A 23,258-nucleotide genomic window follows, 5' to 3' on the forward strand; every position below is an offset into this window, starting at 1 on the left:
AAGTCCTGTTCCATCTCTAGCACAGGACAGTCAGTCAGTTCTGCTCTTACCTGATAGGGTACGTCAGTATTCACATTCTCCCAATGTGGTGGCATGGGGATAGCCTCATTTTCACAGATATAACTTTAAACAGCAAAAGACAAAACAAAATATTAGGATCTGATAATAAGTACTGTGATTTAGACTTTTCTTCAATGCTGAATTTTCATGTTTGGGATACTGTGATAAATGCAATTAAGTGTAATCCTTGCTTTCTTTATTTTAAAATATTTATTGAATATCTTCTTGTGTATTACCTTTTTAGGTGCTGAATTGAGAACTTTAATGGAAAACAGCCAACCCTACACAACATTAAAATTTCAAGAATAGTTGTTTCATTTTGTCTTGTTTTTCTGAAATTTTCAGAATTTCTTAAAAATGTAAGGAAGATTTTAGCTAAAGAAAAGAAATTTCCAAGAAGAAAATAAAAACCTTGATTTAAAAAAACTCCTTAAGATATTTATTCTGCCTATTAAATAAAATCCCAACCCCTCAGCCATACATTCAATGTCCTTCAAGATCTAACTCAAATCTGAACTTTTCTGTTTATTGCCCACTATTCTCCTACACAGTTCACATTAACTCACTTAATATAGTCAGTCAGTAAAACTTTTTAAAAACTATCTACCATGTTTAAGCCACTGGATGTGAACACAGAAAAAGAGAGCAATCTTGGGGAGCTCAATGGCAACAGGCTGACACTGACATATTAACCCTCTGTGGTGACTGGAGGTCACTGGAAGAAATAAATTTCAAGCCTATCTTCAGCTTAATTTTTAAAAACTCATTTCAACTTTGAAAAGATCATACAATGACATGACTTAATAATTAGTAAGTATAAAGAGAGTAAACAGAGAATAGTTTCCCTCCCACTCTAGTCCTTAGACTGTTTCTCACCTCTTGCCTCTACTTCAAGTAATATTGTTTTCAGTCTCTTGGGTATTATTCTAGAACTTCTTTAGGTTAACACAAGCCAATCTTTCCCCCCACACAAATGGTAGCTTAAAACATGTTTCTTTTGTAGCTTTTATTTTTCATTTACCACGTTCTTAGATATCTTTCTGCATCAGTAGATAGAGAGTGCCCTTGTTCCCAGTCCCTACCATAGGGTCTGGCACATGATAGACACTCCAGAAATACTGGTTGAATGCAAAGATGCACAGAATTCCATGGTATGGAGACACCATAATCTATTTAACAAGTCCCCTATTGAAGATCTTCAGTTCTTTCAACTTTTTGCTACTGTTAAGAATGTTACAAAGAACTAGTTCAACCATTTGTCATTGTACATGTCACTAGTCAATTTTTAGGATGACATCTTTGAAATGGAATTTCTTAATCAAAGAATATATTCATGATTTTGACAAATATTGACCAAAGCCTTCCTTAAGGTTGTACTCATTGACATTCCCACCAGAAAACAGACATATAGAGAATGTGTATTTTCCAATCTCATCAAAAAGATGTGATATTAAACTTTTGAATTTTTGTCAATCTAATAGTAAATAATAGTCTGATGTAATCTGTATTTCTCTTATTATGAGTGAGGTTGTATGAACTGTTCAAATTCTTTGCTCATTTTTTAACGGGTTGTTGGTCTTCTACTTAGAGATTCATAGAAGTACTTCATATACTACAGAGATAAACCCTTAGACTGTGATAATGAGTAACAACAGTTTACCCAGTTTTTATGAAGATTTTGCCTTAAGTTTCTTTTAGCTATGGAAAAGTTTTGTGTGTTTTTTTTGTGTGTGTTTTTTATGTTTGTAGCCCATAGCCTTAGCTAACTGTTAATTCTTTGCCAATGGAAAATATATACTATTCCCCTTGCATGTAATATCTCCTGTAATAAATACACATTTCTATATCAGCACATACTCACCTCACCTTCATCACTCTTCTGTATCCCACCTAACTGTTCTTCATCTTTTAATATCTTATTAGCCTCCATTCTGGTGCATTGTCTCCCTCTCCTGTCTCTTTTCTATGGTGTGTATATCTGTGAGAGAACAAAGTGCTGGACCCCCTCATGTGCTCCTTCTCCTCACCAAAACATACCAGATACAATAATGTGCAATTACAATATCATTTCCCATTATTATGTCTCATTTTTCTCCCAGATTACATACTCTTTGAAGATAATTAATTCCTATACTGAAGAATGAGGATATGATATAGTTTATAAGAAAATAGTTTTCTCTACATTCCACAGAAGTACTGGAACATTCATTACTTAAATAACGTTTAAATCGTAATGCTAAAATGTAAGCCAAAATCTCATGAAACAAACTAATATAAACTTAAAATTTTTTGTTCTTTAATCCTTTCAAAATATCTCCTCGGAAGGAGCAAATGGGTATCCCTTAAAATTCATATGCTAGCTCTTTTTTTTTTTTTCTGTTTCATTATAAATTCTTTGAACAGCAAGAATTTCAATACTTGCTGGAAAATCGTTCCAGAAAATAGGAGACAAAGTGTAAGATTTTCCCCTTCAATTCCATTAGATAAAATGGAATATTTTATCTAAATATTTATTCTCTTCTGGTACTTATACCTCTTTTCAGGCTATATAAATCCAGAGATAGAAAAAGAAAACTCGCAGTGGGAACAAGTAGCAGCGCTGCTGCCCCCCTGCACTCCCACCTTCCCCAGGTCTCCTTTAGTCACTATAGCTCTGAAATTACTTCCACGAGTGGCCCAGTGGAGAAGAGTAGTAATTACATGGCATTTATAGCTCAATTAACTGGATGGTTCTGTGAGGAAAGGAAACATGGGCATAAAATAACAATATTGCTATTTCATCAAGTAAGGTGCAATTCAGTACTGAAAGGATCAATATTAAGATCATTAAGTGACCTACCAAACCATTTTCAGTCTATTTGTTCCTCTATCAAATATTAAGAAAGAGAAGAGAGAGGAAAAGCCCAGTGTTTCTACCCCTATTCTCGTTACCGTACCTGAAAGCACTGATAGAAAAGGGGGCTCTTTTTATTAAGCGCTGTTTTCCAGTAGTGAGATTCACTTGCTTCATTTCTGTATACAAAGACAAAGATGTCAGATAAGTTATGGAAACATACTGTGCTATAAATTGTCACGAAGATGTATAGGCATCCTACATGAATCACAGAGCTTTGGGAGTCACTGGCAAACATAGTGCATTAAAGATACATTTCTTTCTATCTATCTATCATCTATCTATCTATCTATCTATCTATCTATCTATCTATCTATCATGTCATAAAAGTGCTATTCAGGGAGGATGGCTTCATTGCTTGATCTATTCTCAGACAAAAGAATGCTAACATCATATGCGGCTCAGTAGGCAGGGTCTATTCCTTTCTATATAATACTTGGGTTAAAGTGACATTAAACTAGAAGAGTTCTAGTTTATGAAAATTAAGAGTACTAGAAAGAGAAAGAAATTACAATACTGAATATTCTAGATGCTTATTAAGTGGAAACTATGTGTTGATTTCTCCAAAATATTTGGAAATGATTTTAAAAAATACATTACCATTATAAAACGTGTACAATTCACAGAATTTCAAAAATGTGTACATTGCTTGCCTTCTCTTTAAATTGTATACCTAGCCGAAACCGGTTTGGCTCAGTGGATAGAGCGTCGGCCTGCGGACTGAAGGGTCCCGGGTTCGATTCCGGTCAAGGGCATGTACCTTGGCTGCGGGCACATCCCCAGTGGGGGGTGTGCAGGAGGCAGCTGATCGATGTTTCTCTCTCATCGATGTTTCTAGCTTTCTATCCCTCTCCCTTCCTCTCTGTAAAAATATCAATAAAATATATTTAAAAAAAAAATAAAAAAAAAAAAAAAATAAATTGTATACCTAAACCAAAACATAGAAAACCTAGCTAGACTCAATACATACTTACATAAGAGATTCTAGTGATGAAGGACTAATTAACTAAAGGTATTGTTTTCTTCTTTCATCTATGCCTCAGCAGTGGCAGTACTTACCAAGCCCATTTCTACATTCCCACAAAGATGTGAATGTTAGATTCTAGTCAGTTATCTTATCTAATTGGCATTATTCCATTCCAAAATAAAGGGATTCACCCGTCAGGCAAATGTTGTATAAAGTATGTTCTGCCCTGTCTGTATTCTCCTAGACTCTGTATACATTGGCGTTGCCACTGTGCAGGGAAAAGCAAGATCTCAGCTTACATAGTGAAAACTGTGGTGTCTTCCTTTGAGTCCACTTTTCATCCTTTTTTAGAGAGAACCTGAATTAGCTTGTGGCAGAACAGGGACTAATTTTGCAAATGGTATATATGAACTGCTAACAGCTATACTTCAGAAACAGTGTCATTATATTGAGGGTTGGGGAACTTGAGTTATTACATATGACTCCTAGATGATTAAAAAAAGTTTTAATAAGTTGCATTGTCTGAGAGAAAGTTTCCCAAAAATACAGTTTACTAAAAAATATTCTTCCAGAAACATGTAGCTTGCTGAATTATCTGCCTCAACAAACCTCATCTCTTACATGAGTCTGTGCATATCGTTATGTCTCAGTATGACTTCAGAACTGGCCCTGTACACAGACTAAAATGCCTACCAGACACCTTTTGTCTAGACTTCAGGAGAAAGATAAATGTCAGGATCCTTTAAAGGCAGATGGCCTATTTATCCAATGTCAAGTTGCCCTAGCTGGTTTGGCTCAGTGGATAGAACATCGGCCTGCAGACTGAAGGGTCCCAGGTTAGATTCCAGTTCAGGACACATGCTCAGGTTGTGGGCTTGATCCCCAATAGGAGGCATGCAAGGAGGCAGCTGATCCCTAGTTCTCTCTCATCATTGATGTTTCTATCTCTCTCCCTACCTCTCCCTTCCTCTCTGAAATCAATAAAAATATATATTTTTTAAAAAGTTATGGTGAGTCAAGAATAAGAATCTAATGGTTTTAACTCTTGATAAAAAAAAAAAAAAACTTTGGAAGATAATAATCATTAGAGATTTGGTTGCATCAACCTCTTACTGGACAATCCCCTTTAGTTTCTGGGAATTGGCTCATCCAATGAAATCTCCTAAGGTTTCACCACCCTACCCTATAGAAACACACTACTGATTGTCATAAAGACACTACTCACAGAAACTGGGAAGAACAGTTAGAGGGTTAAGCTGTGAAGTAACGAAAATGCACTTTTATTAAGGAAGCTTCCGCAACCAGGTCCTGTTTGCCTCTAAGCAGCAAAGAGCTGGGACTATAGCAGTTTGAAAGTGAAGGGACTGAACATAACAGGTTTTTCAGGGGAAGTACCTCAAACCATGCCCATAAATCAGGAGTGAAATCCCAAGTGCAGGTGATTTCCAGATTAGCTGGCTAGTCTGTGAAAGAGCCCATGAAATCAGAAAAGGGCAGAAAGCAATGTCCACTAAAGAAATAGTTTTCTGGCAAAGACACCCAGAGGTGGGTCATTCATCTGAACTTCAGTCTTAAAACTATCACAGACTTTGTCACTTCACCTCTCAGAGTGGTCCTTAAAATAAAAAGTTTCGTCTCTATTTCAAAAGACTGGTGGGATCATGAGGAAAACAAGAGCTTAGTGTTTGTGTTCCTGAGAAGAGAAGCATTACATTAGTCTCTAGAAGACAGTGTTGCTCAAGAAGATTTTAAATCTTGAATTTTAAAGAGATACTTGTATGTATTACAAAAAGGATTTACTTCACTGTTTACAAATGTATCAACTAATCCTTGATACATCTTCAGAACTGTAGATTTTACCATATCCATATACTAAAACCACACAACTTTAAGAAAAAAAGCAACATACCTGCAAAGTCTATCTTGTAGCTGAATTTGGAAGTAGTAAAAGAAATGGAGCCACAAGGATTTGTTTTGAAGCTTTGTTCGATATCTTCACTGCTAACTGAACACTGAATGTTGGTATCCGGCTTTAAGACAAACCAGAAAGTTTCAATTACAGCTGTTCACCTTAATGGCTTGGCCACAGAGGTGGAACTGTGGTCACAGAGACAGAATGGTGAAACAAGGGAAACTTAACTAATCACCGGTTCTAGTCCCCTAAACACCGGGGGAAATCACAGCTAAGCCAGGATGTTAAAAATAGTTTAAGGATTTCCAGGAAAGAAACTTAAAAAACTGGTTAAGCCTTATCTAAAATTATTACAATTTTCACAAATTATGACAATAATTACACTTCCTAAGTGGCTCAAAAATTAAATCTTCTTTAAATGGCTTTGTAAGTTTAAAAAGACCACAAGCTTTAATCACTACCTTAACCATTAACTAGCTCTGTGATTCTGGACAAAATACATTAACTTTCTGAGCTTCACTTTGCCTGTAAGACTGAGTGTTAACCTCTGCTTCAGAGTTGTTATGAGGATAAAGGAGAAAACATATGTACAACACCTAACATAATATTTGGTGTACAGAAGGTGTTTAATATGGGCGGTTCTCTTCCCTTCTCTTTGTCCACCTAATCAAACTTGGAGTTGCTCAGATGTACTGATATCATGCAACTCTTAGTCACAATAGCCTTCTGTACACATGGTAAACACACACTGTTTCTTCTAAATAAATTATTGTGAAAACCTGGGGAAAAGAACTAGAAGAATTTCTAATTTTTTTTCAGCTAAGCTATCTGATTTCCTTAGTGTTTGATTTCTTTCAGGTTTGCTTGTAGTCATCTTATTCATCAGCAAGATGATGCTAAGTGAATCTAAATCCATTCTGCTACATCCAAGGAAAGAGATACCTGAAACATGTGCCACTTTCCACATTCTGCCAAGTAAAACCAGCCCCACTGGGTATCTGATGTGTCCATCTCGTCCATCTCACCACCTGTTGTTTTGGATAGGAATTCTTCAGCTTTGTGAAACATCTCCTGAAAAGGCAGAAAGAGGCAGAGAAAGAAATACTTTTTCGAATACCCAATGTACTTTTTGCATGTCATTTTTCTTCTTACAAACTATATTCCAAGTGTCTTTCCCCCAGTGACACTTCAAAAGTAGCATTCTATGCTGTATATTAGCTCTGAAGATGAACATTTTAAAATATTGAATATCAATCACTTAGGTAGGATATATCAATACCCATTAAACCATTTAAGTAAGCTGTATCAAATTTATTAGCATTCCAGAGTCAACGTAGTGTCAAAAAATTTGTTTGATCATACATTTATTCATGTATTTGGTCAAAAGGATGCATGGTATCACAACTAATTAAGACCAAATACATCTGATTTTTGTTTTAAACATTATTTCATTTAATGGCATGGAAAGATGCTTATAATACATAGTGTTCAGTACAAAGAAGGTTACAATAAATATAAATGGTATAATCCAATAGAACTTCCATTTGACCCACTAATCCCACTTCTAGGATTATATCCCAAGAAACCAGAAACACCAATCAGAAAGGATATATGCACCCCTATGTTCATAGCAGCACAATTTACAATAGCTAAGACTTGGAAACAGCCTAAGTGCCCATCATCAGATGAGTGGATTAAAAAACTGTGGTACATCTACACAATTGAATACTACGCTGCTATAAAAAAGAAGGAACTCTTACCATTTGCAACAGCATGGATGGAACTGGAGAGCATTATGCTAAGCGAAATAAGCCAGTCAGAGAAAGATAAATATCACATGATCTCATCATTTATGGAATATAATGAACAACATAAACTGAAGCACCAAAATAGAACCAGAGTCATAGAAGCACTGAACAGACTGTCCAATCTATGAGGGAAGGCCAGGGGGTGAAGGGGTAAGAGACCAACTGAAGGACTTGTATGCATGCATATGAGCATAACTAATGGACACAGACAGTAGGGGGGTGAGGGCATGTGCTGGGGGTTGGGGGCAGCCAGAGAGAGGTCAATGGGGGAAAAAGGAGACTTATGTAATACTTTAAACAATAAAGAATTTTTAAAAAATAGTATAATCCAATTTTAATAAAAAATACATCTATATTTACCCACATGAATGTATACGTATGTGTATGTACATGTATATGTACACATACATACAAAGTCTGGCCGGATATACAAAAATTTATGTTAGTTTTTTTCTGAGTGTTAGGATAATACTATCCTATCTAATAAAAGAGTAATATGCAGATTGACCATCCCTCCAACACACAAGATGGCCGCCCCCATGTGGTCAAAGATGGCTGCCCCCATGTGAACACAAGATGGCCACCACAAGATGGCCTGCAGGGGAGGGCAGTTGTGGGCAATCAGGCCAGCAGGGGAGGGCAATTAGGGGTGACTGGGCCAGCAGAGGAGGGCAGTTGGGGGGACCAGGCCTGCAGGGGAGGACAGTTGGGGGAGACCCAGGCCTGCAGGGGAGGGCAGGTAGGGGCAATCAGGCTGGCAGGGGAGCAGTTAGGCGTCGATCAGGCTGGCAGGGGAGTAGTTAGGGGGTGATCAGGCTGGCAGGCAGAAGCGGTTAGGGGCAATCAGGCAGGCAGGCAGGCGAGCAGTTGGGAGTCAGCAGTCCTGGATTGTGAGAGGGATCCCAGCTTGGAGAGGGTGCAGGCTGGGCTGAGGGAAACACCACCACCCCACCCTCGTGCACAAATTTCGTGCAGCGGGCCTCTAGTTACTATTAATAAGCCTTATATGGCTCTTACTACTTGCCAAGCACTGTTCTAAGTACTGTACAGATAATAACTCCTTTAGGCCTCACAACAATCCTATAAGATAGGTACCATTATCCCAAATTTATAAATGAGAAAACTGAGGCACAGAGAGGTCATACAAAAAGGAAGCCAGGTTTCAAACCCAGGCGGTCTTGATCCAAGGTCTTAACCACCATGACAAACTGCCTTATACTTAATTATCAATGATTTTATAATCTTAACTATATCAACTAACTCATGTACACATTATCTTTGAAAAGTTTTCAACATTCTTGGGTGGAGGTTGTGAAAAAAAGGAAGTGACCAGAAAAGGGGCAAAGAAATTAGTCAAAAATTATAAAACTTTATCTGGAATGTTGCTCTCTGTCCTCATTTTTTTTTTAAGGATTTTTAAAATTTCTATTTTAAATTTATTCAACTTATATATGAAAACATGCTGCACAAAATAATCCTAAAGACTTTTTTGACCATCACTTCCATACTTCCATTCCTGGCACCTTCTCACCTTCCTTCTCTAGGATTAAGCAATGCTATCAACTTACTATTTAACTTTCAGATCTCTCCCCACCCCCTATCTCTCTCTGTCTCTCCCTCCTCCCATCCCTCCCTCCCTATGTATGTATGAGATCATATGCACACATAGAAACATGTATAATTATTTATTTAAAAATGTTTATTTCCTATATATTTAATTTTTTTACAAAGAATATGTACTACTGGAGTAATTTTGAAAATATTTGTTTTTAATATCATTATTTTAAATGTCCATCCTGTTTCCAGAAGCTGTGTAACCTAGGATGAGATTCCATTACCTTCTCCAGGCCACAGTTTCTTCTTCACAAAATGGAGATTAAAGGCTTCTTACTCACTGAGCTATTGTTAGAAAGTAATGAGACAATGCCTTAAAGTACCAAGTATATTAGCTGAACTCTATGAAGGGGACTTGTTACTTTTTATTCATGTTTTTTAAAAATATATTTTATTGATATTTTACAGAGAGAAAGGGAGAAGGATAGTTAGAAACATCGATGAGAGAGAAATATTGACCAGCTGCCTCCTGCACACCCCCTACTAGGGATGTGCCTGCAACCAAGGTACATGCCCTTGACCGGAACTGAACCTGGGACCCTTCAGTCCACAGGCAGACACACTCTATCCACTGAGCCAAACTGATTAGGGCTATTCATGTTTTTTAATCTCTCCCCAAGGAATGCTTTATACTTATTTTCTGGATTTTTCCTACATGTTTTAAGGTTGATTGGCTCCTAAGAAATGAAAAATAGCTCTGGCCAGTGTGGCTCAGTTGGTTGCACGTCATCCCGTGCACTGAGAGTCGCTGGTTCGACTCCTGGTCAGGGTACATGCCTGGTTTTTGGGTTCGATCCCAGGTATGGGGTGTGCAGGAGGCAGCCGATCTATGTTTCTTTCTCTCATCGGTGTTTTTCTCTTTCTCCCTTTTCCTTCCTCTCTCTCTAAAATCAATAATAAAAATAACATATTAAAAAAAGAAATAAAAAATAGAACACCTCAGGATCAACAGCTTCAGGTTTAGGAACCACTATTTACCTTATATATTTTAACCAGATAATAAAGGTAATAATTTAGAATTTAGGATCAATTGTACAGATTAACAATTCGCAATTCTGCTTCTTCCTTCTATTAACATTCACGTCATTTGGCCATTTAACTGTGAGAGAGAAAGAAAGAAAGCATGACCTGACTTCAGTTTTCCTTCTGAAAATAATAAAAAACAATTTGGAAGAATGAATTTGAAAGTAATAGTTAAGACAAATCTCTGGCTTACAAGTTTTCTCTTTTCTGTACTAAAAAAGGGAATTTAACAAATATAGCATGTTGCATGTATACAGCATATAGACAACATGTGTGCTTTGTCTCGTCACACTGCCCCTAAGATCACACGTTAAGCCAGGTTACAAGTGAAAGTGTTTTCACCAAAGTCCTTTCAGAACTTCCTGCCATCAATAGCTTTGGGTAGGACCTAAGACAGGCTCATATTTATCCCAGTTTTAGAGAGGGAAGCACTATAGACAGGTGCCTCTGCATTGAACATTCCTAAAGCACTTCAAATTTTATAACATTCTTTATCACTTTACACTAATGTTTCCCTCCATAACCCAATGTGCAGGAGAAATCACTGTTTTTCAGTTAAAGTTAGGAAAAACCTGACGCCAAGGAAATACAATTATTTTGTCTAGAATCATAGAGTTAGCAGTATAAAGAAGACTAAAGAAACACCCAAGGCCTCCTGAGCATCAGTTCTTCCCTAAGCTGCCAACACTCACTGCCTCATCTTCACATATGGTCAGTCGTTCCTTCCTTTTTCTGTTGCCAAAGCTTCATTTGATTGCTTTGCTTCACAGATGCCATGGCTTTCTTTCCATACTCATTTCATAAGACTAAATCTTACAGTTTTCTATAACAAATTTTCCTTCCAAGGGAATGGCTATTCTGCAAAAGTAGGCTCAAAAGTAAGTCAAGTTTAAATAAATAACTTTAAAATACTATAATCATCGTAATAATGGATCTAGGTTAGAACACATTTAAAGGCAATATAAGGAAAGTTGTCTGTCATGGAGTAGGCAATTAATAAATGTCAGCTGAATGAATTAGTTTAGCCAAATGCCATACATACTCTGCAGTCTAACTGATGAACATTATTTTGTTTTGCTTTTAAAGTCTCTGGAAATTGTCCTAATGGCATATAGCAAACGGAGAAACATTTATTCAAGAAAATCTACTAAATTTCAGAAGAGGAAAGAATTTGTGGTATTTGAGCCAACATCTGTTCTATTACCCCCACTCCACAAACTCTGTTACAGAAGCTCGACCTCTGGCACATGCAGCCAAGAAGGCAGGGACTCCATTTCCTCCCAGCTCCCAGTCTGGGGCTAGTTTCACCCAGGGAGGGACAGGCTGCTGCTGTTTCTCATCAGCTTCAGCAGGGAGGTGCAGAGGTCTATTCTGGACAGGCACACAGAGCCCGGGTTTCTGTTCCTTCATCCATTCCCCACTCATTTGTTGGAAACTCTACTCCAGGCCCAGGAGGCAAAGAATACTGGACCTTGATTGCTACCACCCCAGTTTGCTCATCATGCCAGGAGGAGTAGGTCAAGAAGACCAGGGGCTGCCACCACCCCTCCCACCAAGTGCCTAGGGTGCACTCTGGGAAAATTGGGTCCCTAGCCCCAGTTCCAGGTACAGTGGCATGGGGGTTCTACTGCAGGGAAAAAGCACACCATAAGGACAAAGAGCTCTACATCTCTACTTGAAGGGATTGTCTTTATTTGAAACAGGAAGTAGAAAATCTAATGATCAAGAGCATTATTGAAAAAAATGGAAATCTTGATAAAAACAATTTATGGGGGGCCTGAAGTTCTGATGCAAGAATGGCAGAGAAGGCAGAAATCTAATATAGAGAACCTGGGATAGCCAAGAGCTTCCTGGTATTATTGATAACCATGGGACATTTTTATATGTTATGCCATAAAACAAGTTTTGCTAAATTTAAAAGGAATAAAATTATACAAAGTATGATTTCCCACCAAAATGGAATTATAAATCAATAACAAGAAAACAGGAAATTCACAAATATATGACATTAAGCAACACATTACTAAATAACCAATGGGTCAAAAAGTAAAAAGGGAAATTTAAAAATATGTTGAGAAGAATGAAAATTAAAACACAATTTATCAAAATTTATGGGATGCAACTAGAATAGTGTTCCAAGAAAAACTTGCAGTTGTAAATGCCTATAACTAAAAAAGAAGAAAAATAAAAAACTAACATTGCACTTTAGAAAGAGAAGAGCAAACTAAACACAAAGCAAGCAGAAAAGAAATAATAAAGGTTGGAGAAAGGGGAAAAAATGAAGTAGAGAATAGAAAAAAAAAGAGGAAATCAACAAAGCCAAAAGTTGCTTTATTTGAAAGAAAAAGAAAATTGACAAAACTTTAAGTAGCTGACAAGGAAAAAAAGAAAGAAAACTCAAATTACTAAAACAAGGAATAAAAGAGGGAACATCAGTACTGATCTTACAGAAATAAAAGAATTATGAACAGTGTATGCCAAGAATTTAGATAACTTAGATGAAATGAGCAAATTCCTAGATGAACACAACTCATTAAACTGACTCAAGAAGAAACAGAAATCTAAATAGGCCTATAATAAATGAGACAATATTAGTAATTTTAAAACTTTCCACAAAGAAAAGTCTAGTCCCAGATGGCTTCACTGAGCTACCAAATACTTAATGAAAAACAAATACTTATGCTTCACAAAGTCTTCAAAAAAACTGAAAGAGGAAGAAATACTTCTTGACTCAATCCTATGAAGCTGAGAGTACCCTAATTAAACAAACAACAGATAAAGACATCACAAGAAAACTAGAGACCAGTGTCCCTTATGGATATAGAAGACAAAAGTCTTCAGCAAAATACTGGCAAACTGAATCCAGAAACATAAAAAGTTATACACACCATGACCAAATGAGATTTTTTTCTATTAAAGAAAGACTGGCTTAGCATGCAAAAAAATCAATTAATTTAATACAACATATTAATAAAAATAAATAAAAATATAATCATTTTAGTACACAGAGAAAAAGAATTTGACAAAATTCAATATTTTTTCCTAACAAAATGGTCAACAAACTAAAATACAAAAGAATTTCTCAACCTGATAAAGAACATCGACAACAATCCTATAGCTAACATCATATCTACTGTTGAAAAACTGAGTGCTTTATGGAAACAAGATGAGGATGTCTGCTCTCACTACTTCTATTTAACATTATCCTGGAGTTTCAGCCAGGGCAACTATCCAATAAATAAATAAATATAAATGCATCCAGATTTGATAGAGAGAAGTAAAACTCTCTATTTGTAGATGGCATGACTTTATGTAGAAAATTTTAAGGAATTTACTAAAAACTACTAAAACTAATAAACAAGTTTGACAAGTTTCAAGATAAAAATACAAACCTCAATTATATTTCATTAACAATGAAAATTCCAAAAATGAAGTTAAGAAAACAATTCCATTTACAATAGCACCAAAAAGAATAGAATATTTAGGTGTAAGTTTAACAAAAGATATGCAAAATGTATACACAGAAAACTTCATAGCAATGGTGAGAGAAATTAAAGAAAATCTAAATAAAGACATCCCATGTTCATGGATCAGAAGACTTGCAATCCCTAACAAAATTCCTTCTAATCTTTTGCAGAAATTGACAAGCTGATCCTAAAATTCATATGAAAATGCAAAAGCCTCAGAATAACTAAGCAATCTTAAAAAATAATAACAAACTTGTTTTCATATGTCTCTTGGCCTTCTGTATGTCCTCTTTTGAAAAGTGTCTATTTAAGTCCGTTGCCCATTTTTTTATTGGATTGTTTATCTTCCTTTTGTTAAATTGTATGAGTTCCCTGTAAATTTTGGAGATTAAACGCTTATCAGAGATAACATTGGCAAATATGTTCTCCCATGCAGTGGGCTTTCTTGTTTTGTTGATGGCTTCTTTTGCTGTGCAGAAGCTTTTTATTTTGATGTAGTCCCATTTGTTTATTTTTTCCTTAGTTTCCTTTGCCTTAGGAGCTGTATCAGTAAAGATATTGCTATGACATATGTCTGCTATTTTGCTGTCTAAGGATTCTTCTAAGATTTTTATGGTTTCCCATCTTACGTTTAAGTCCTTTATCTATTTTGAGTTTATTTTTATTTTTTTTAAATATATTTTATTGAATTTTTTACAGAGAGGAAGGGAGAGGGATAGAGTTAGAAACATCGATCAGCTGCCTCCTGCACACCCCCTACTGGGGATGTGCCCGCAACCAAGGTACATGCCCATGCCTGGGACCCTTTAGTCAGCAGGCCAACACTCTATCCACTGAGCCAAACTGGCTAAGGCTTGAGTTTATTTTTGTGTATGGTATAAGTTGGTGATTTAATTTCATTTTTTGCATGTATCCGTCCAATTTACCCAAAATTATTGAAGAGACTGTCTTGACTCCATTGTATGCTCTTGCCTCCTTTGTCCAATATTAATTGAGCATAATGGCTTGGGTCGATTTCTGGGTTCTCTGTTCTGTTCCACTGATCTATATGTCTGTTCTTGTGCCAGTTCCAGGCAAGTTTGAGAACCATGGCTTTGTAATGCAGCTTGATATCTGGTGTTGTGATCCCTCCAACTTTGGTCTTCTTTTTTTTTTTTTTTTTTTTTTTTTTTTTTTTTTTTAAATATATTTTATTGATTTTTTACCGAGAGGAAGGGAGAGGGATAGAGAGTTAGAAACATCGATGAGAGAGAGACATCGATCAGCTGCCTCCTGCACACCTCCTACTGGGGATGTGCCCGCAACCAAGGTACATGCCCTTGACCGGAATCGAACCCGGGACCCTTCAGTCCGCAGGCCGACGCTCTATCCACTGAGCCAAACCGGTTTCGGCTGGTCTTCTTTCTCATGATTGTTGCGGCTATTAGGGGTCTTTTTTTATCTCATATGAATTTTTGGAGAATTTGTTCTACTAGATCTTTGAAGTATGCCATTGGTATTTTAATGGGGATTGCATTAAATCTATAGATTACTTTGGGTACTATAGACATTTTAATGATGTTGATTCTACCAATTCATGAACACGCTTTATTCTTCCGTTTATGTCTTCTTCTATCTCTTTTTTCAATGTCCTGTAGTTTTCTGGACAGGTTTTTTACCTCCTAGGTACCTTAATTTTTTTGGTAAGGTACCTAGGTAAATGGGATTGGTTTTTTTGTTGTTTGTTTCTCTTTCTGTGAGTTCATTATTGGTGTATAAAAAGCCATAGATTTCTGGGTGTTAATTTTGTATCTTGCTACATTGCTGAATTCATTTATAATATCTAGTAGTTTTTTTTATGGAGTCTTTAGGGTTTTCTATGTATTATTATACATGTCAACTATGAATAATGACAGTTTTACTTCTTCTTTTCCAATTTGGATGCCTTTTATTTCTTCTTCTTATCTGATCGCTATGGCTAGCACTTCCAGTACTATGTTGAACAGGAGTGGTGAGAGTGGGCATCCCTATCTTGTTCCTGTTCTTAGGGGAAATGGTTTTAGTTTTTGCCCATTAAGTATGATGTTGGCTGTAGGTTTGTCATATAAGGATTTTATTATATTGAGGTATGATCCCTCTATTCCCACTTTGCTGAGAGTTTTTATCAAGAAAGGGTGTTGGATTTTCAAATGCTTTTTCTGCATCCTTTCATATGATTATGTGATTTTTATCCCTCAACTTGTTTATGTGATGTATCATGTTTATTGATTTGCAGATATTGTATCCCCAGGATAAATCCCACTTGGTCATGGTTTATGATCTTTCTAATGTAATGCTGGATCCCATTTACTAGGATTTTGTTGAGGATTTTAGCATCTATGTTCATTAGAGATATTGGCCTGTAATTCTCTTTCTTTCTAGTGTCTTTCTGGTTTTGGGATTAGGGTAATGCTGGCTTCACAGAAAGAGCTTGGAAGTGTTCCTTCTCTTGATTTTTTTGGAATAGTCTGAGGAGGATAGGTTTTAGTTCTTCTTTGAATGTTTGGTAAAACTCCCATGTGAAGCTGTCTGGTCCAGGGCTTTTGTTTGCTGGAAGTTTTTTGATTACTGCTTTCATTTCCTCCATAGTTCAGGTTTTTAGATTCTTCCTGATTGAGTTTTGGAAGGTTGTATTTTTCTAGGAATATGGCCATTTCTTCTAGGTTGACCAGTTTGTTGGAAAAGAGTTGTTCATAGTATATCTTTTAAATCCTTTCTGTGGAGTCTGTTGTTATTTCGCCTCTTTCATTTCTGATTTTGCTTATTTGGGTCCTCTCTCTTTGCTTCTTGGTGAGCCTGGCTATAGGTTCATCAATCTTGATTATCCTTTCAAAGAACCAGCTCTTGGTTTTGTTGATCTTTTTTGTTGGTGGTGGTGGTGGTGTTTTTTGGTTTTTGGGTTTTTTTTTGTTTTTGTTTTTTTTTTTTTGGTCTCTATGTTATTTATTACAACTCTGATCTTTATTATTTCCTAGCTTCTGCTCATTCTGGGCTTTTCTTGTTGCTCTTTTTCTAATGCTCAAAGTCACTAATCATCCAAAAGATGCAAATCAAAACAACAATGAGGTATCATCTCACACCTGTCAGAATGGCTATCATCAACATATCTACAAATGAAAAGTGCTGGTGAGGATGTGGAGAAAAGTGCTGGTGAGGATGTGTGCACTATTGGTGGGAATGCAGACTGGTGCAGCCACTGTGGAGAACAGCATGGAGTTTCCTCAAAAAATTAAAAATGGAACCCCCACTTTACCCAGTAATCCCACCTCTAGGAATATATCCCAAGAAAACAGAAACACCAATCAGAAAAGACATATGCATCCCTATATTCCTAGCAGCACAATTTACAATAGCTAAGATTTGGAAACAGCCTAAGTGCCCATCAGCAGATGAGGGGATTAGAAAACTGTTATACATCTACACAATGGAATACTACACTATTGTAAAAAAGAAGTCTTACATTTGCAACAGCATTGTGCTAAGTGAAATAAGCCAGTTGGAGAAAGATAAATATCACATGATCTCACTCATTTGTGGAATATAATGAACAATATAAACTGATGAACAAAAATTGATCCAGAGACAGAGAAGCATCGAACAGACTGTCAAACACATGATCTCACTCATTTGTGGAATATAATGAACAATATAAACTGATGAACAAGAATTGATCCAGAGACAGAGAAGCATCGAACAGACTGTCAAACTTCAGAGGCGAGGCAAGGGAGGAAGGAGGGGTAAGAGATCAACCAAAGGACTTGTATGTATACATGTAAGCATAACCAACGGACACAGACACTAGGGGGGTGAGGGCATCTGCTGGGGGGCGTGGGTGAGGGTGGCTGGGGAGAGGTCAATGGGGGGAAAAGGAGACATGTAATACTACTAGTGGCCTGGTGCACAAAATTCATGCACATTAAAAGGGAATTAATTAGAGGAAATATTTAAATATTGTTATTTGCCCTTTTTCTATAATAGAAGTGTCAGAGATGAAAGAAAATTAGTAAAATGTATATGAAAATCTTCCTCCTGTTAGAGTCTGGGGTGCGCTGCAGGACCCAGAGTTAAGTCCCTGCCCACCTGCGTTCGCCTCCAAATCATACAAGATCCAGACCCGGCCGGCCCCACCCCCATTGGGCGAGATCCAGACCCGGCCAGCTCCATCCCCGTCAAGCCCCGGAGGGTGCAGCCTCAGATACCCTGGCCTGGCGCCAGGCGCGGGGCACAGCCTCACTTCCCCCATCAAGCCTCGCCGGGTGGGGGGCGCAGCCTCAGGTCCTCCATCAAACCCCGCTGGGTGGGGGCGCAGCCTCAGGTCCCCTGGCACACCCTCAGGTACCCCCTGCCCAGTGCCAGGGCAAGGGGTGCGGCCTCAGGTCCCCCGGCCTGGGGCGAAGGGCACAGCCTGAGGACCCCAGCCCGGCACCAGGGCATGGGGTGCAGCCTGAGGTCCCTGTCAAGCCCCGCCGGCAGAGGGCACGGCCTGAGTTCCCCTAATCCAGCACCGGGGCAGGGGGCATGGCCTCAGGTCCCCTGGCCTGGGGTGGGGGGCATGGCCTGAGGTCCCCCAGCCCGATGTTGGGGCGGGGAGCACAGCCTAAGGTTCTCTGGCCCGGGCCAGGGCAGGGGGTGCACCTTGAGGTGCCCCGTCAAGCCCCGCTGGGTGGGGGGCACGGCCTGAGGTCCCCCATCAAGCCCCACTGGGCAGGGGGCACAGCCTGAGGTCCCTCGTCCTGGTGCCGGGGCAGGGGGCGTGACCTAAGGTAAAATTTTTTTGTACTACAAAAGATACCTTCAAGTAAACGAAAAGATAACTCAAAAAAAGGAGAGAATAATTGCTAATAACATATATGATAAAGGACTTGTATTCAGAATACATAAAGAACATTTACAACTCAATTAAAAATAGGCAAATAGTCCTGGTCGTGTGGCTCAGTTGGTTGGAGAGTCATCCCGTACATCAAAAAGTTGCAGTTTGATTCCTGGTCAGGGCACATACATAGGTTTCAGGTTCGATCCAAGTCAGGGCACATATGGGGGGGCAACTGATCAATGTTTCTCTCTCTCTCCTCCTTCCTCTCTCTTTATAAAGCAATAAAAACATATCCTCAGGCAAGGATTTTTTTAAAAAGGCAAATAATCCAAAAAAGAACAAAGAATTTGAATAGACTTTTCTCCAAAGAAGATACACAAATTACCAATATGCACATGAAAAATTGCTCAATATCAATAGTCATCAGGGAATGCATTCAAAACCACAATTGGATATGATACATTTCACAATTACTAAAATATCCATAAATAAAAAAGATAGACAACAAAGATCCAAGATGGCAGCAGAGTAGGTAGAAGTTACACTCATCTTCTCCGAGTTCCAAACTGGAATTACAATTAAATAGGACAATCAACCTGAATAACGAACTGAAGAGGAGCTGAACAAGTCTTATAACCAAAAATTTACAGAAGAAGCCACATCAAGACTAATAGGAAGCACTGAGATGTGAAAGGCACCTGTGTGTGTTGGTTGAAAATCTGTAGAGATATCTCAGCTGCAAAAATCCCCCCCCCCCCGCCCTGAGGAGTGTGGGGTCTCAAGCCCACATTGGCCTCCCCAGCCCAGAACACCAGAACCAGGAAGAGCAGTCTATGTAACATCTGGCTGTGAAAATCAAGAGGATTCCATTTGCCAGCGAGAGATGAGAGTCTGTTAGAAATCCAGGCTCCCTCTGAAAGGGCCAGCACACTAAATCTTGTTCACTCACTCTTAGCTCCCACAGAGGGAGGTTGGATCAGAGCAGATTGGAGTCATGTGAGGATAGACTGGGTTGTATGGCTTCAGTGAGAGAGCTGAAGGGACAGCTGCCAGGGTCCCTGTGTTCAGTCCCTCTCTCACACTGCCCACAGATGCCATTTCTCCTGGGTCAAGCACTCCCCTTCATTCTGAAACAGCCTGGAGGAATGCACTAGCCCCACCCTTCCGACTCCTGGGGACCCTACCATGCCAAGCTCCCACCTGCAGAGAAGAGTAAAGGAGAAACTGAGTTGTGTGGCTCTAGGATGGGGCCATATTTTGCTCGCACATCCAACCAGCATTAGCATTCCTGTGCACAGCCCTCCCTTCATATGACCAAATCTTGATCTGTTTGGGCCTCATTAACTCTGCTGGCCTCACCATGAGGAATCCCTGACACCCCACCCTTCCACAAATGTCAATGGGCACCCAGATGGTGGCAGCTGACCTTGGTGTACCTTAAGACTTTTGCTGAGTGACCTCAGTCCCAGCATTGGCATGGAGTGTGAATTTGTATCAATAGATACAAAGAAAGCTTTTGACCAAATCCAGCGCCCATAAAAAAAATCTCAAAAAATGGGAATAGAGGGAACATACCTCAACATAATAAAGGCCATCTATGACAAAACCACAGCTAACATCATACCCAATGGGGAAAACTAAAAGTGTTTCCCTTAAGATCAGGAACAAGACAAGGATGTCCACTATATTCAAAATAGTACTGGAAGTCCTAGCCACAGAAATCAGATGAGAAGAAGAAATAAAAGGCATCCAAACTGGAAAGGAAGAAGTTAAACTGTCATTATTTGCAGATGACATAATACTGTATGTAGAGAACCCTAAAGATTCCACAAAAAAACTATTATAACTGATAAATAAATCCAGTAAAGTAGCAGGATATAAAATAATATTCAGAAATTTGGTTGCATTTTTATACACTAACAATGAAATATCAGAAAGGGAAACAAAGAAAACAATTCCATTTACAGTTGCATCAAGAAAATATAATAAAATACCTAAGAATAAATATAACCAAGGAGGTAAAAGACCTGTCCTCAGAAAATTGTAAGATACTGAAGAAAGAAACTGAAGAAGATACAAATAAATGGAAGTATATACCGTGCTCACAGGTAGGAAGAATTAAAATGTCTATACTACCCAAAGCTCTCTATAGATTCAATGCAATTCCTATCAAAATACCAGTAACATGTTTCACAGAATTAGAACCAATAATCTGAAAATGTATATGGAACCACAAAAGACCCTGAAGAGCCAAAGCAATCTTGAAGAAGTACAAAGTTGGTGGTATCGCATCACCTGATATCAAACTATACAAGGCCATAGTAATCAAAACAGCATAATATTGGCATAAAAACAGACATATAGATCAACGGAACAGAACAGAGTCCAGAAACAAACTTACACCTCTATGGTCAATTTCTATTGGAGAAAGGAGGCAAGAACATACAATGGAGTAAGGACAGGCTATTGAATAAATGGAGCTGGAAAAATTGAGATACATGCAAAAAATGAAACTAGACCACCAACTTACACCATATACAAGAACAAACTCCAACTGTATTTATTAAAGGCTCAAATGTGAGACTCAAAACCATAAAACTCCTAAAAGAAAACATAGGCAGTAAAATCTCTGACATTTCTCTTACCAGTATTTTTTTCTGATGTATCTCCTCTGGCAAGGGAAACAAAAGAAAAAATAAACAAATGGGACAATATTAAACTAAAAAAGTTTTTGTACTGCAAAAGAAACCATCAACAAAACCAAAAGACAACCTACTAAGTTATAGAACATACTGTATTTGCCAATGATACATCTAGTAAGGAGTTAATATCCAAAATTTATAAAAAACTCACATACCTCAGCACCAAAAACCCACAAATAAATTAAGTAAAAAATGGGCAGAGGATCTGAATAGACACTTCTCCAAAGAGATGGCAAATACAAATATCAAAAGATGCTCAATGTCACTGATTGTCAGAGGAATGCAAATTAAACCCCAATGAGATATCATCTCACACCTGTCAGAATGGCTACCATCAATAAAGCCACAAACAACAAATATTGGTGAGGATGTGGCTAATAGGGAATCCTCATGCACTATTGGTGGGAATGAAGTTTGGTACAGCCACTATGAAAAACAGTACAGAGAGTCCTAAAATATTAACAATGGAACTGCTTTATGACCCAGTGATTCCACTTCTGAATATATATCCAAAGAAGCCCTAAAGAATATATGCACCTCCTATATTCATTGCAGGGTTATTTAAAACAGCCAATATATGAAAGCAACCCAAGTGTCCATCAGTGGCTGAGTCATTAAAAATAGGTGGTACATGTATATAATGGAATATTACTTGACCATAGAAAAGAATGAAATCTTACCATTACCAACAGCCTGGGTGGATGTAGAGGGTATTATACTAAGTGAAATAAGTCAGTCATAGAAAAACAAATACCATATGATTTCACTTATATGTGGAATCTAAAGAACAAAATAAATGAACAAAAAAAATTGCAACAGATAATAGACTGATGGTTGCCAGAGAGGAGGCAGGTTGGGGGCCTGGGTGAAAAAGGTGAAGGGATTAAGAAATACAAATTGGTAGTTACAAAACAGTCATGGGATGTAAAGTACAACAGAGAGAATCTAGTCAATAATACTGTGATAACTATATATGGTGCCAAGTGGGTGCTGGAAATATAAAGGGAAACACTTTGTAAAGTATGTGATTATCTAACCACTATGCTGTACACCTGAAACTAATGCAAAACAACATTGAATGTAAACTGTAATTGAAAAATAAAATAAAAGACAGACAATAACAAGTGTTGTTGAGATTGTGGAAAAATTGGAACCTTCATAGGTTTCTTACTCCATTGTATGATATTTACTGGTGGGAATGTAAAATGGTGCAACTACTTTGGAGAAGTTTGCAGTTCCCAAAAAAGTTAAACATAAGTTAACATATAACCCAGTAATTTCACCTTAAGGTATATACCTAAGAGCAAAAATATACATTCATACAAATATATAAATATTAATAGGAAAATTCTATATACTAGTAATAAAACCCTATATAATAAAACCCTAATATGCAAATCGACCAAATGGCAGAATGACCTGCAGAATGACTGGTCGCTATGACACGCATCTGCCCCCCCACCCCTGAGAGGGAGGTGACCAAGGGTGCTGATCGGGGGGTGGGGCCAGCCAGCAGGCAGTGCCAGGCTGCCAACCAAGGCGGGTGCCAGTGGGGGCCCCTCGATTGCCCCACCTGCTGGTCGCCCCACAAATCAGCCCTGATTGCCTGCCAGGCCTAGAGACCCTACCCTATGTATTGGGAATAGTCTCCTAGATTTAAAAATTAAAACCTGGCAAGGCTACTGTAACACTGAAAAAATAGGATGATGCAGCGATGATACGCGTGGACTCTGGCTTGCACATTTTGTGGTGAGCCCTGATTCTGACACTTACAAGTGTGTGACAAAGCCAATTACTTAACTTCTCTCTGCTTCAGTTTTTCCACCCATAAGATGGGGAAAATGGTACTACTGCCTCAGAAGGATCATGTTATGTACTACTTTTTATAATCAGGGCAAAAAAATGTAGCCGCCCATACAATAGCAAGATGCCATGCACCTATATGAAAAGTATGGTCACTGGTGCATGCAGGTCCCGGATT

General features: G+C 38.1%; 1 protein-coding gene across 2 annotated transcripts in view; it reads right to left on the minus strand.

Moving 5' to 3' along the window:
* PARP11 (poly(ADP-ribose) polymerase family member 11) overlaps positions 1-23,258 on the minus strand; it is a 58,303-nt gene that overhangs the window by 16,788 nt on the left and 18,257 nt on the right. The window contains exons 2-5 of one of the 2 annotated variants that reach the window (XM_080662784.1): positions 6,775-6,903; positions 5,830-5,950; positions 2,997-3,072; positions 51-123 (exon numbers count right to left, since the gene is read on the minus strand). In XM_080662784.1, coding sequence (XP_080518910.1) covers positions 51-123; positions 2,997-3,072; positions 5,830-5,950; positions 6,775-6,903 — 399 coding nt within the window. The remainder of the gene's footprint in view (positions 1-50; positions 124-2,996; positions 3,073-5,829; positions 5,951-6,774; positions 6,904-23,258) is intronic. The other variant, XM_080662785.1, reaches the window with a different exon arrangement.

Source organism: Plecotus auritus (genome assembly GCF_963455305.1).
Source record: "Plecotus auritus genome assembly, chromosome: 3".
NCBI classification, from domain to species: Eukaryota; Metazoa; Chordata; class Mammalia; order Chiroptera; family Vespertilionidae; genus Plecotus; species Plecotus auritus.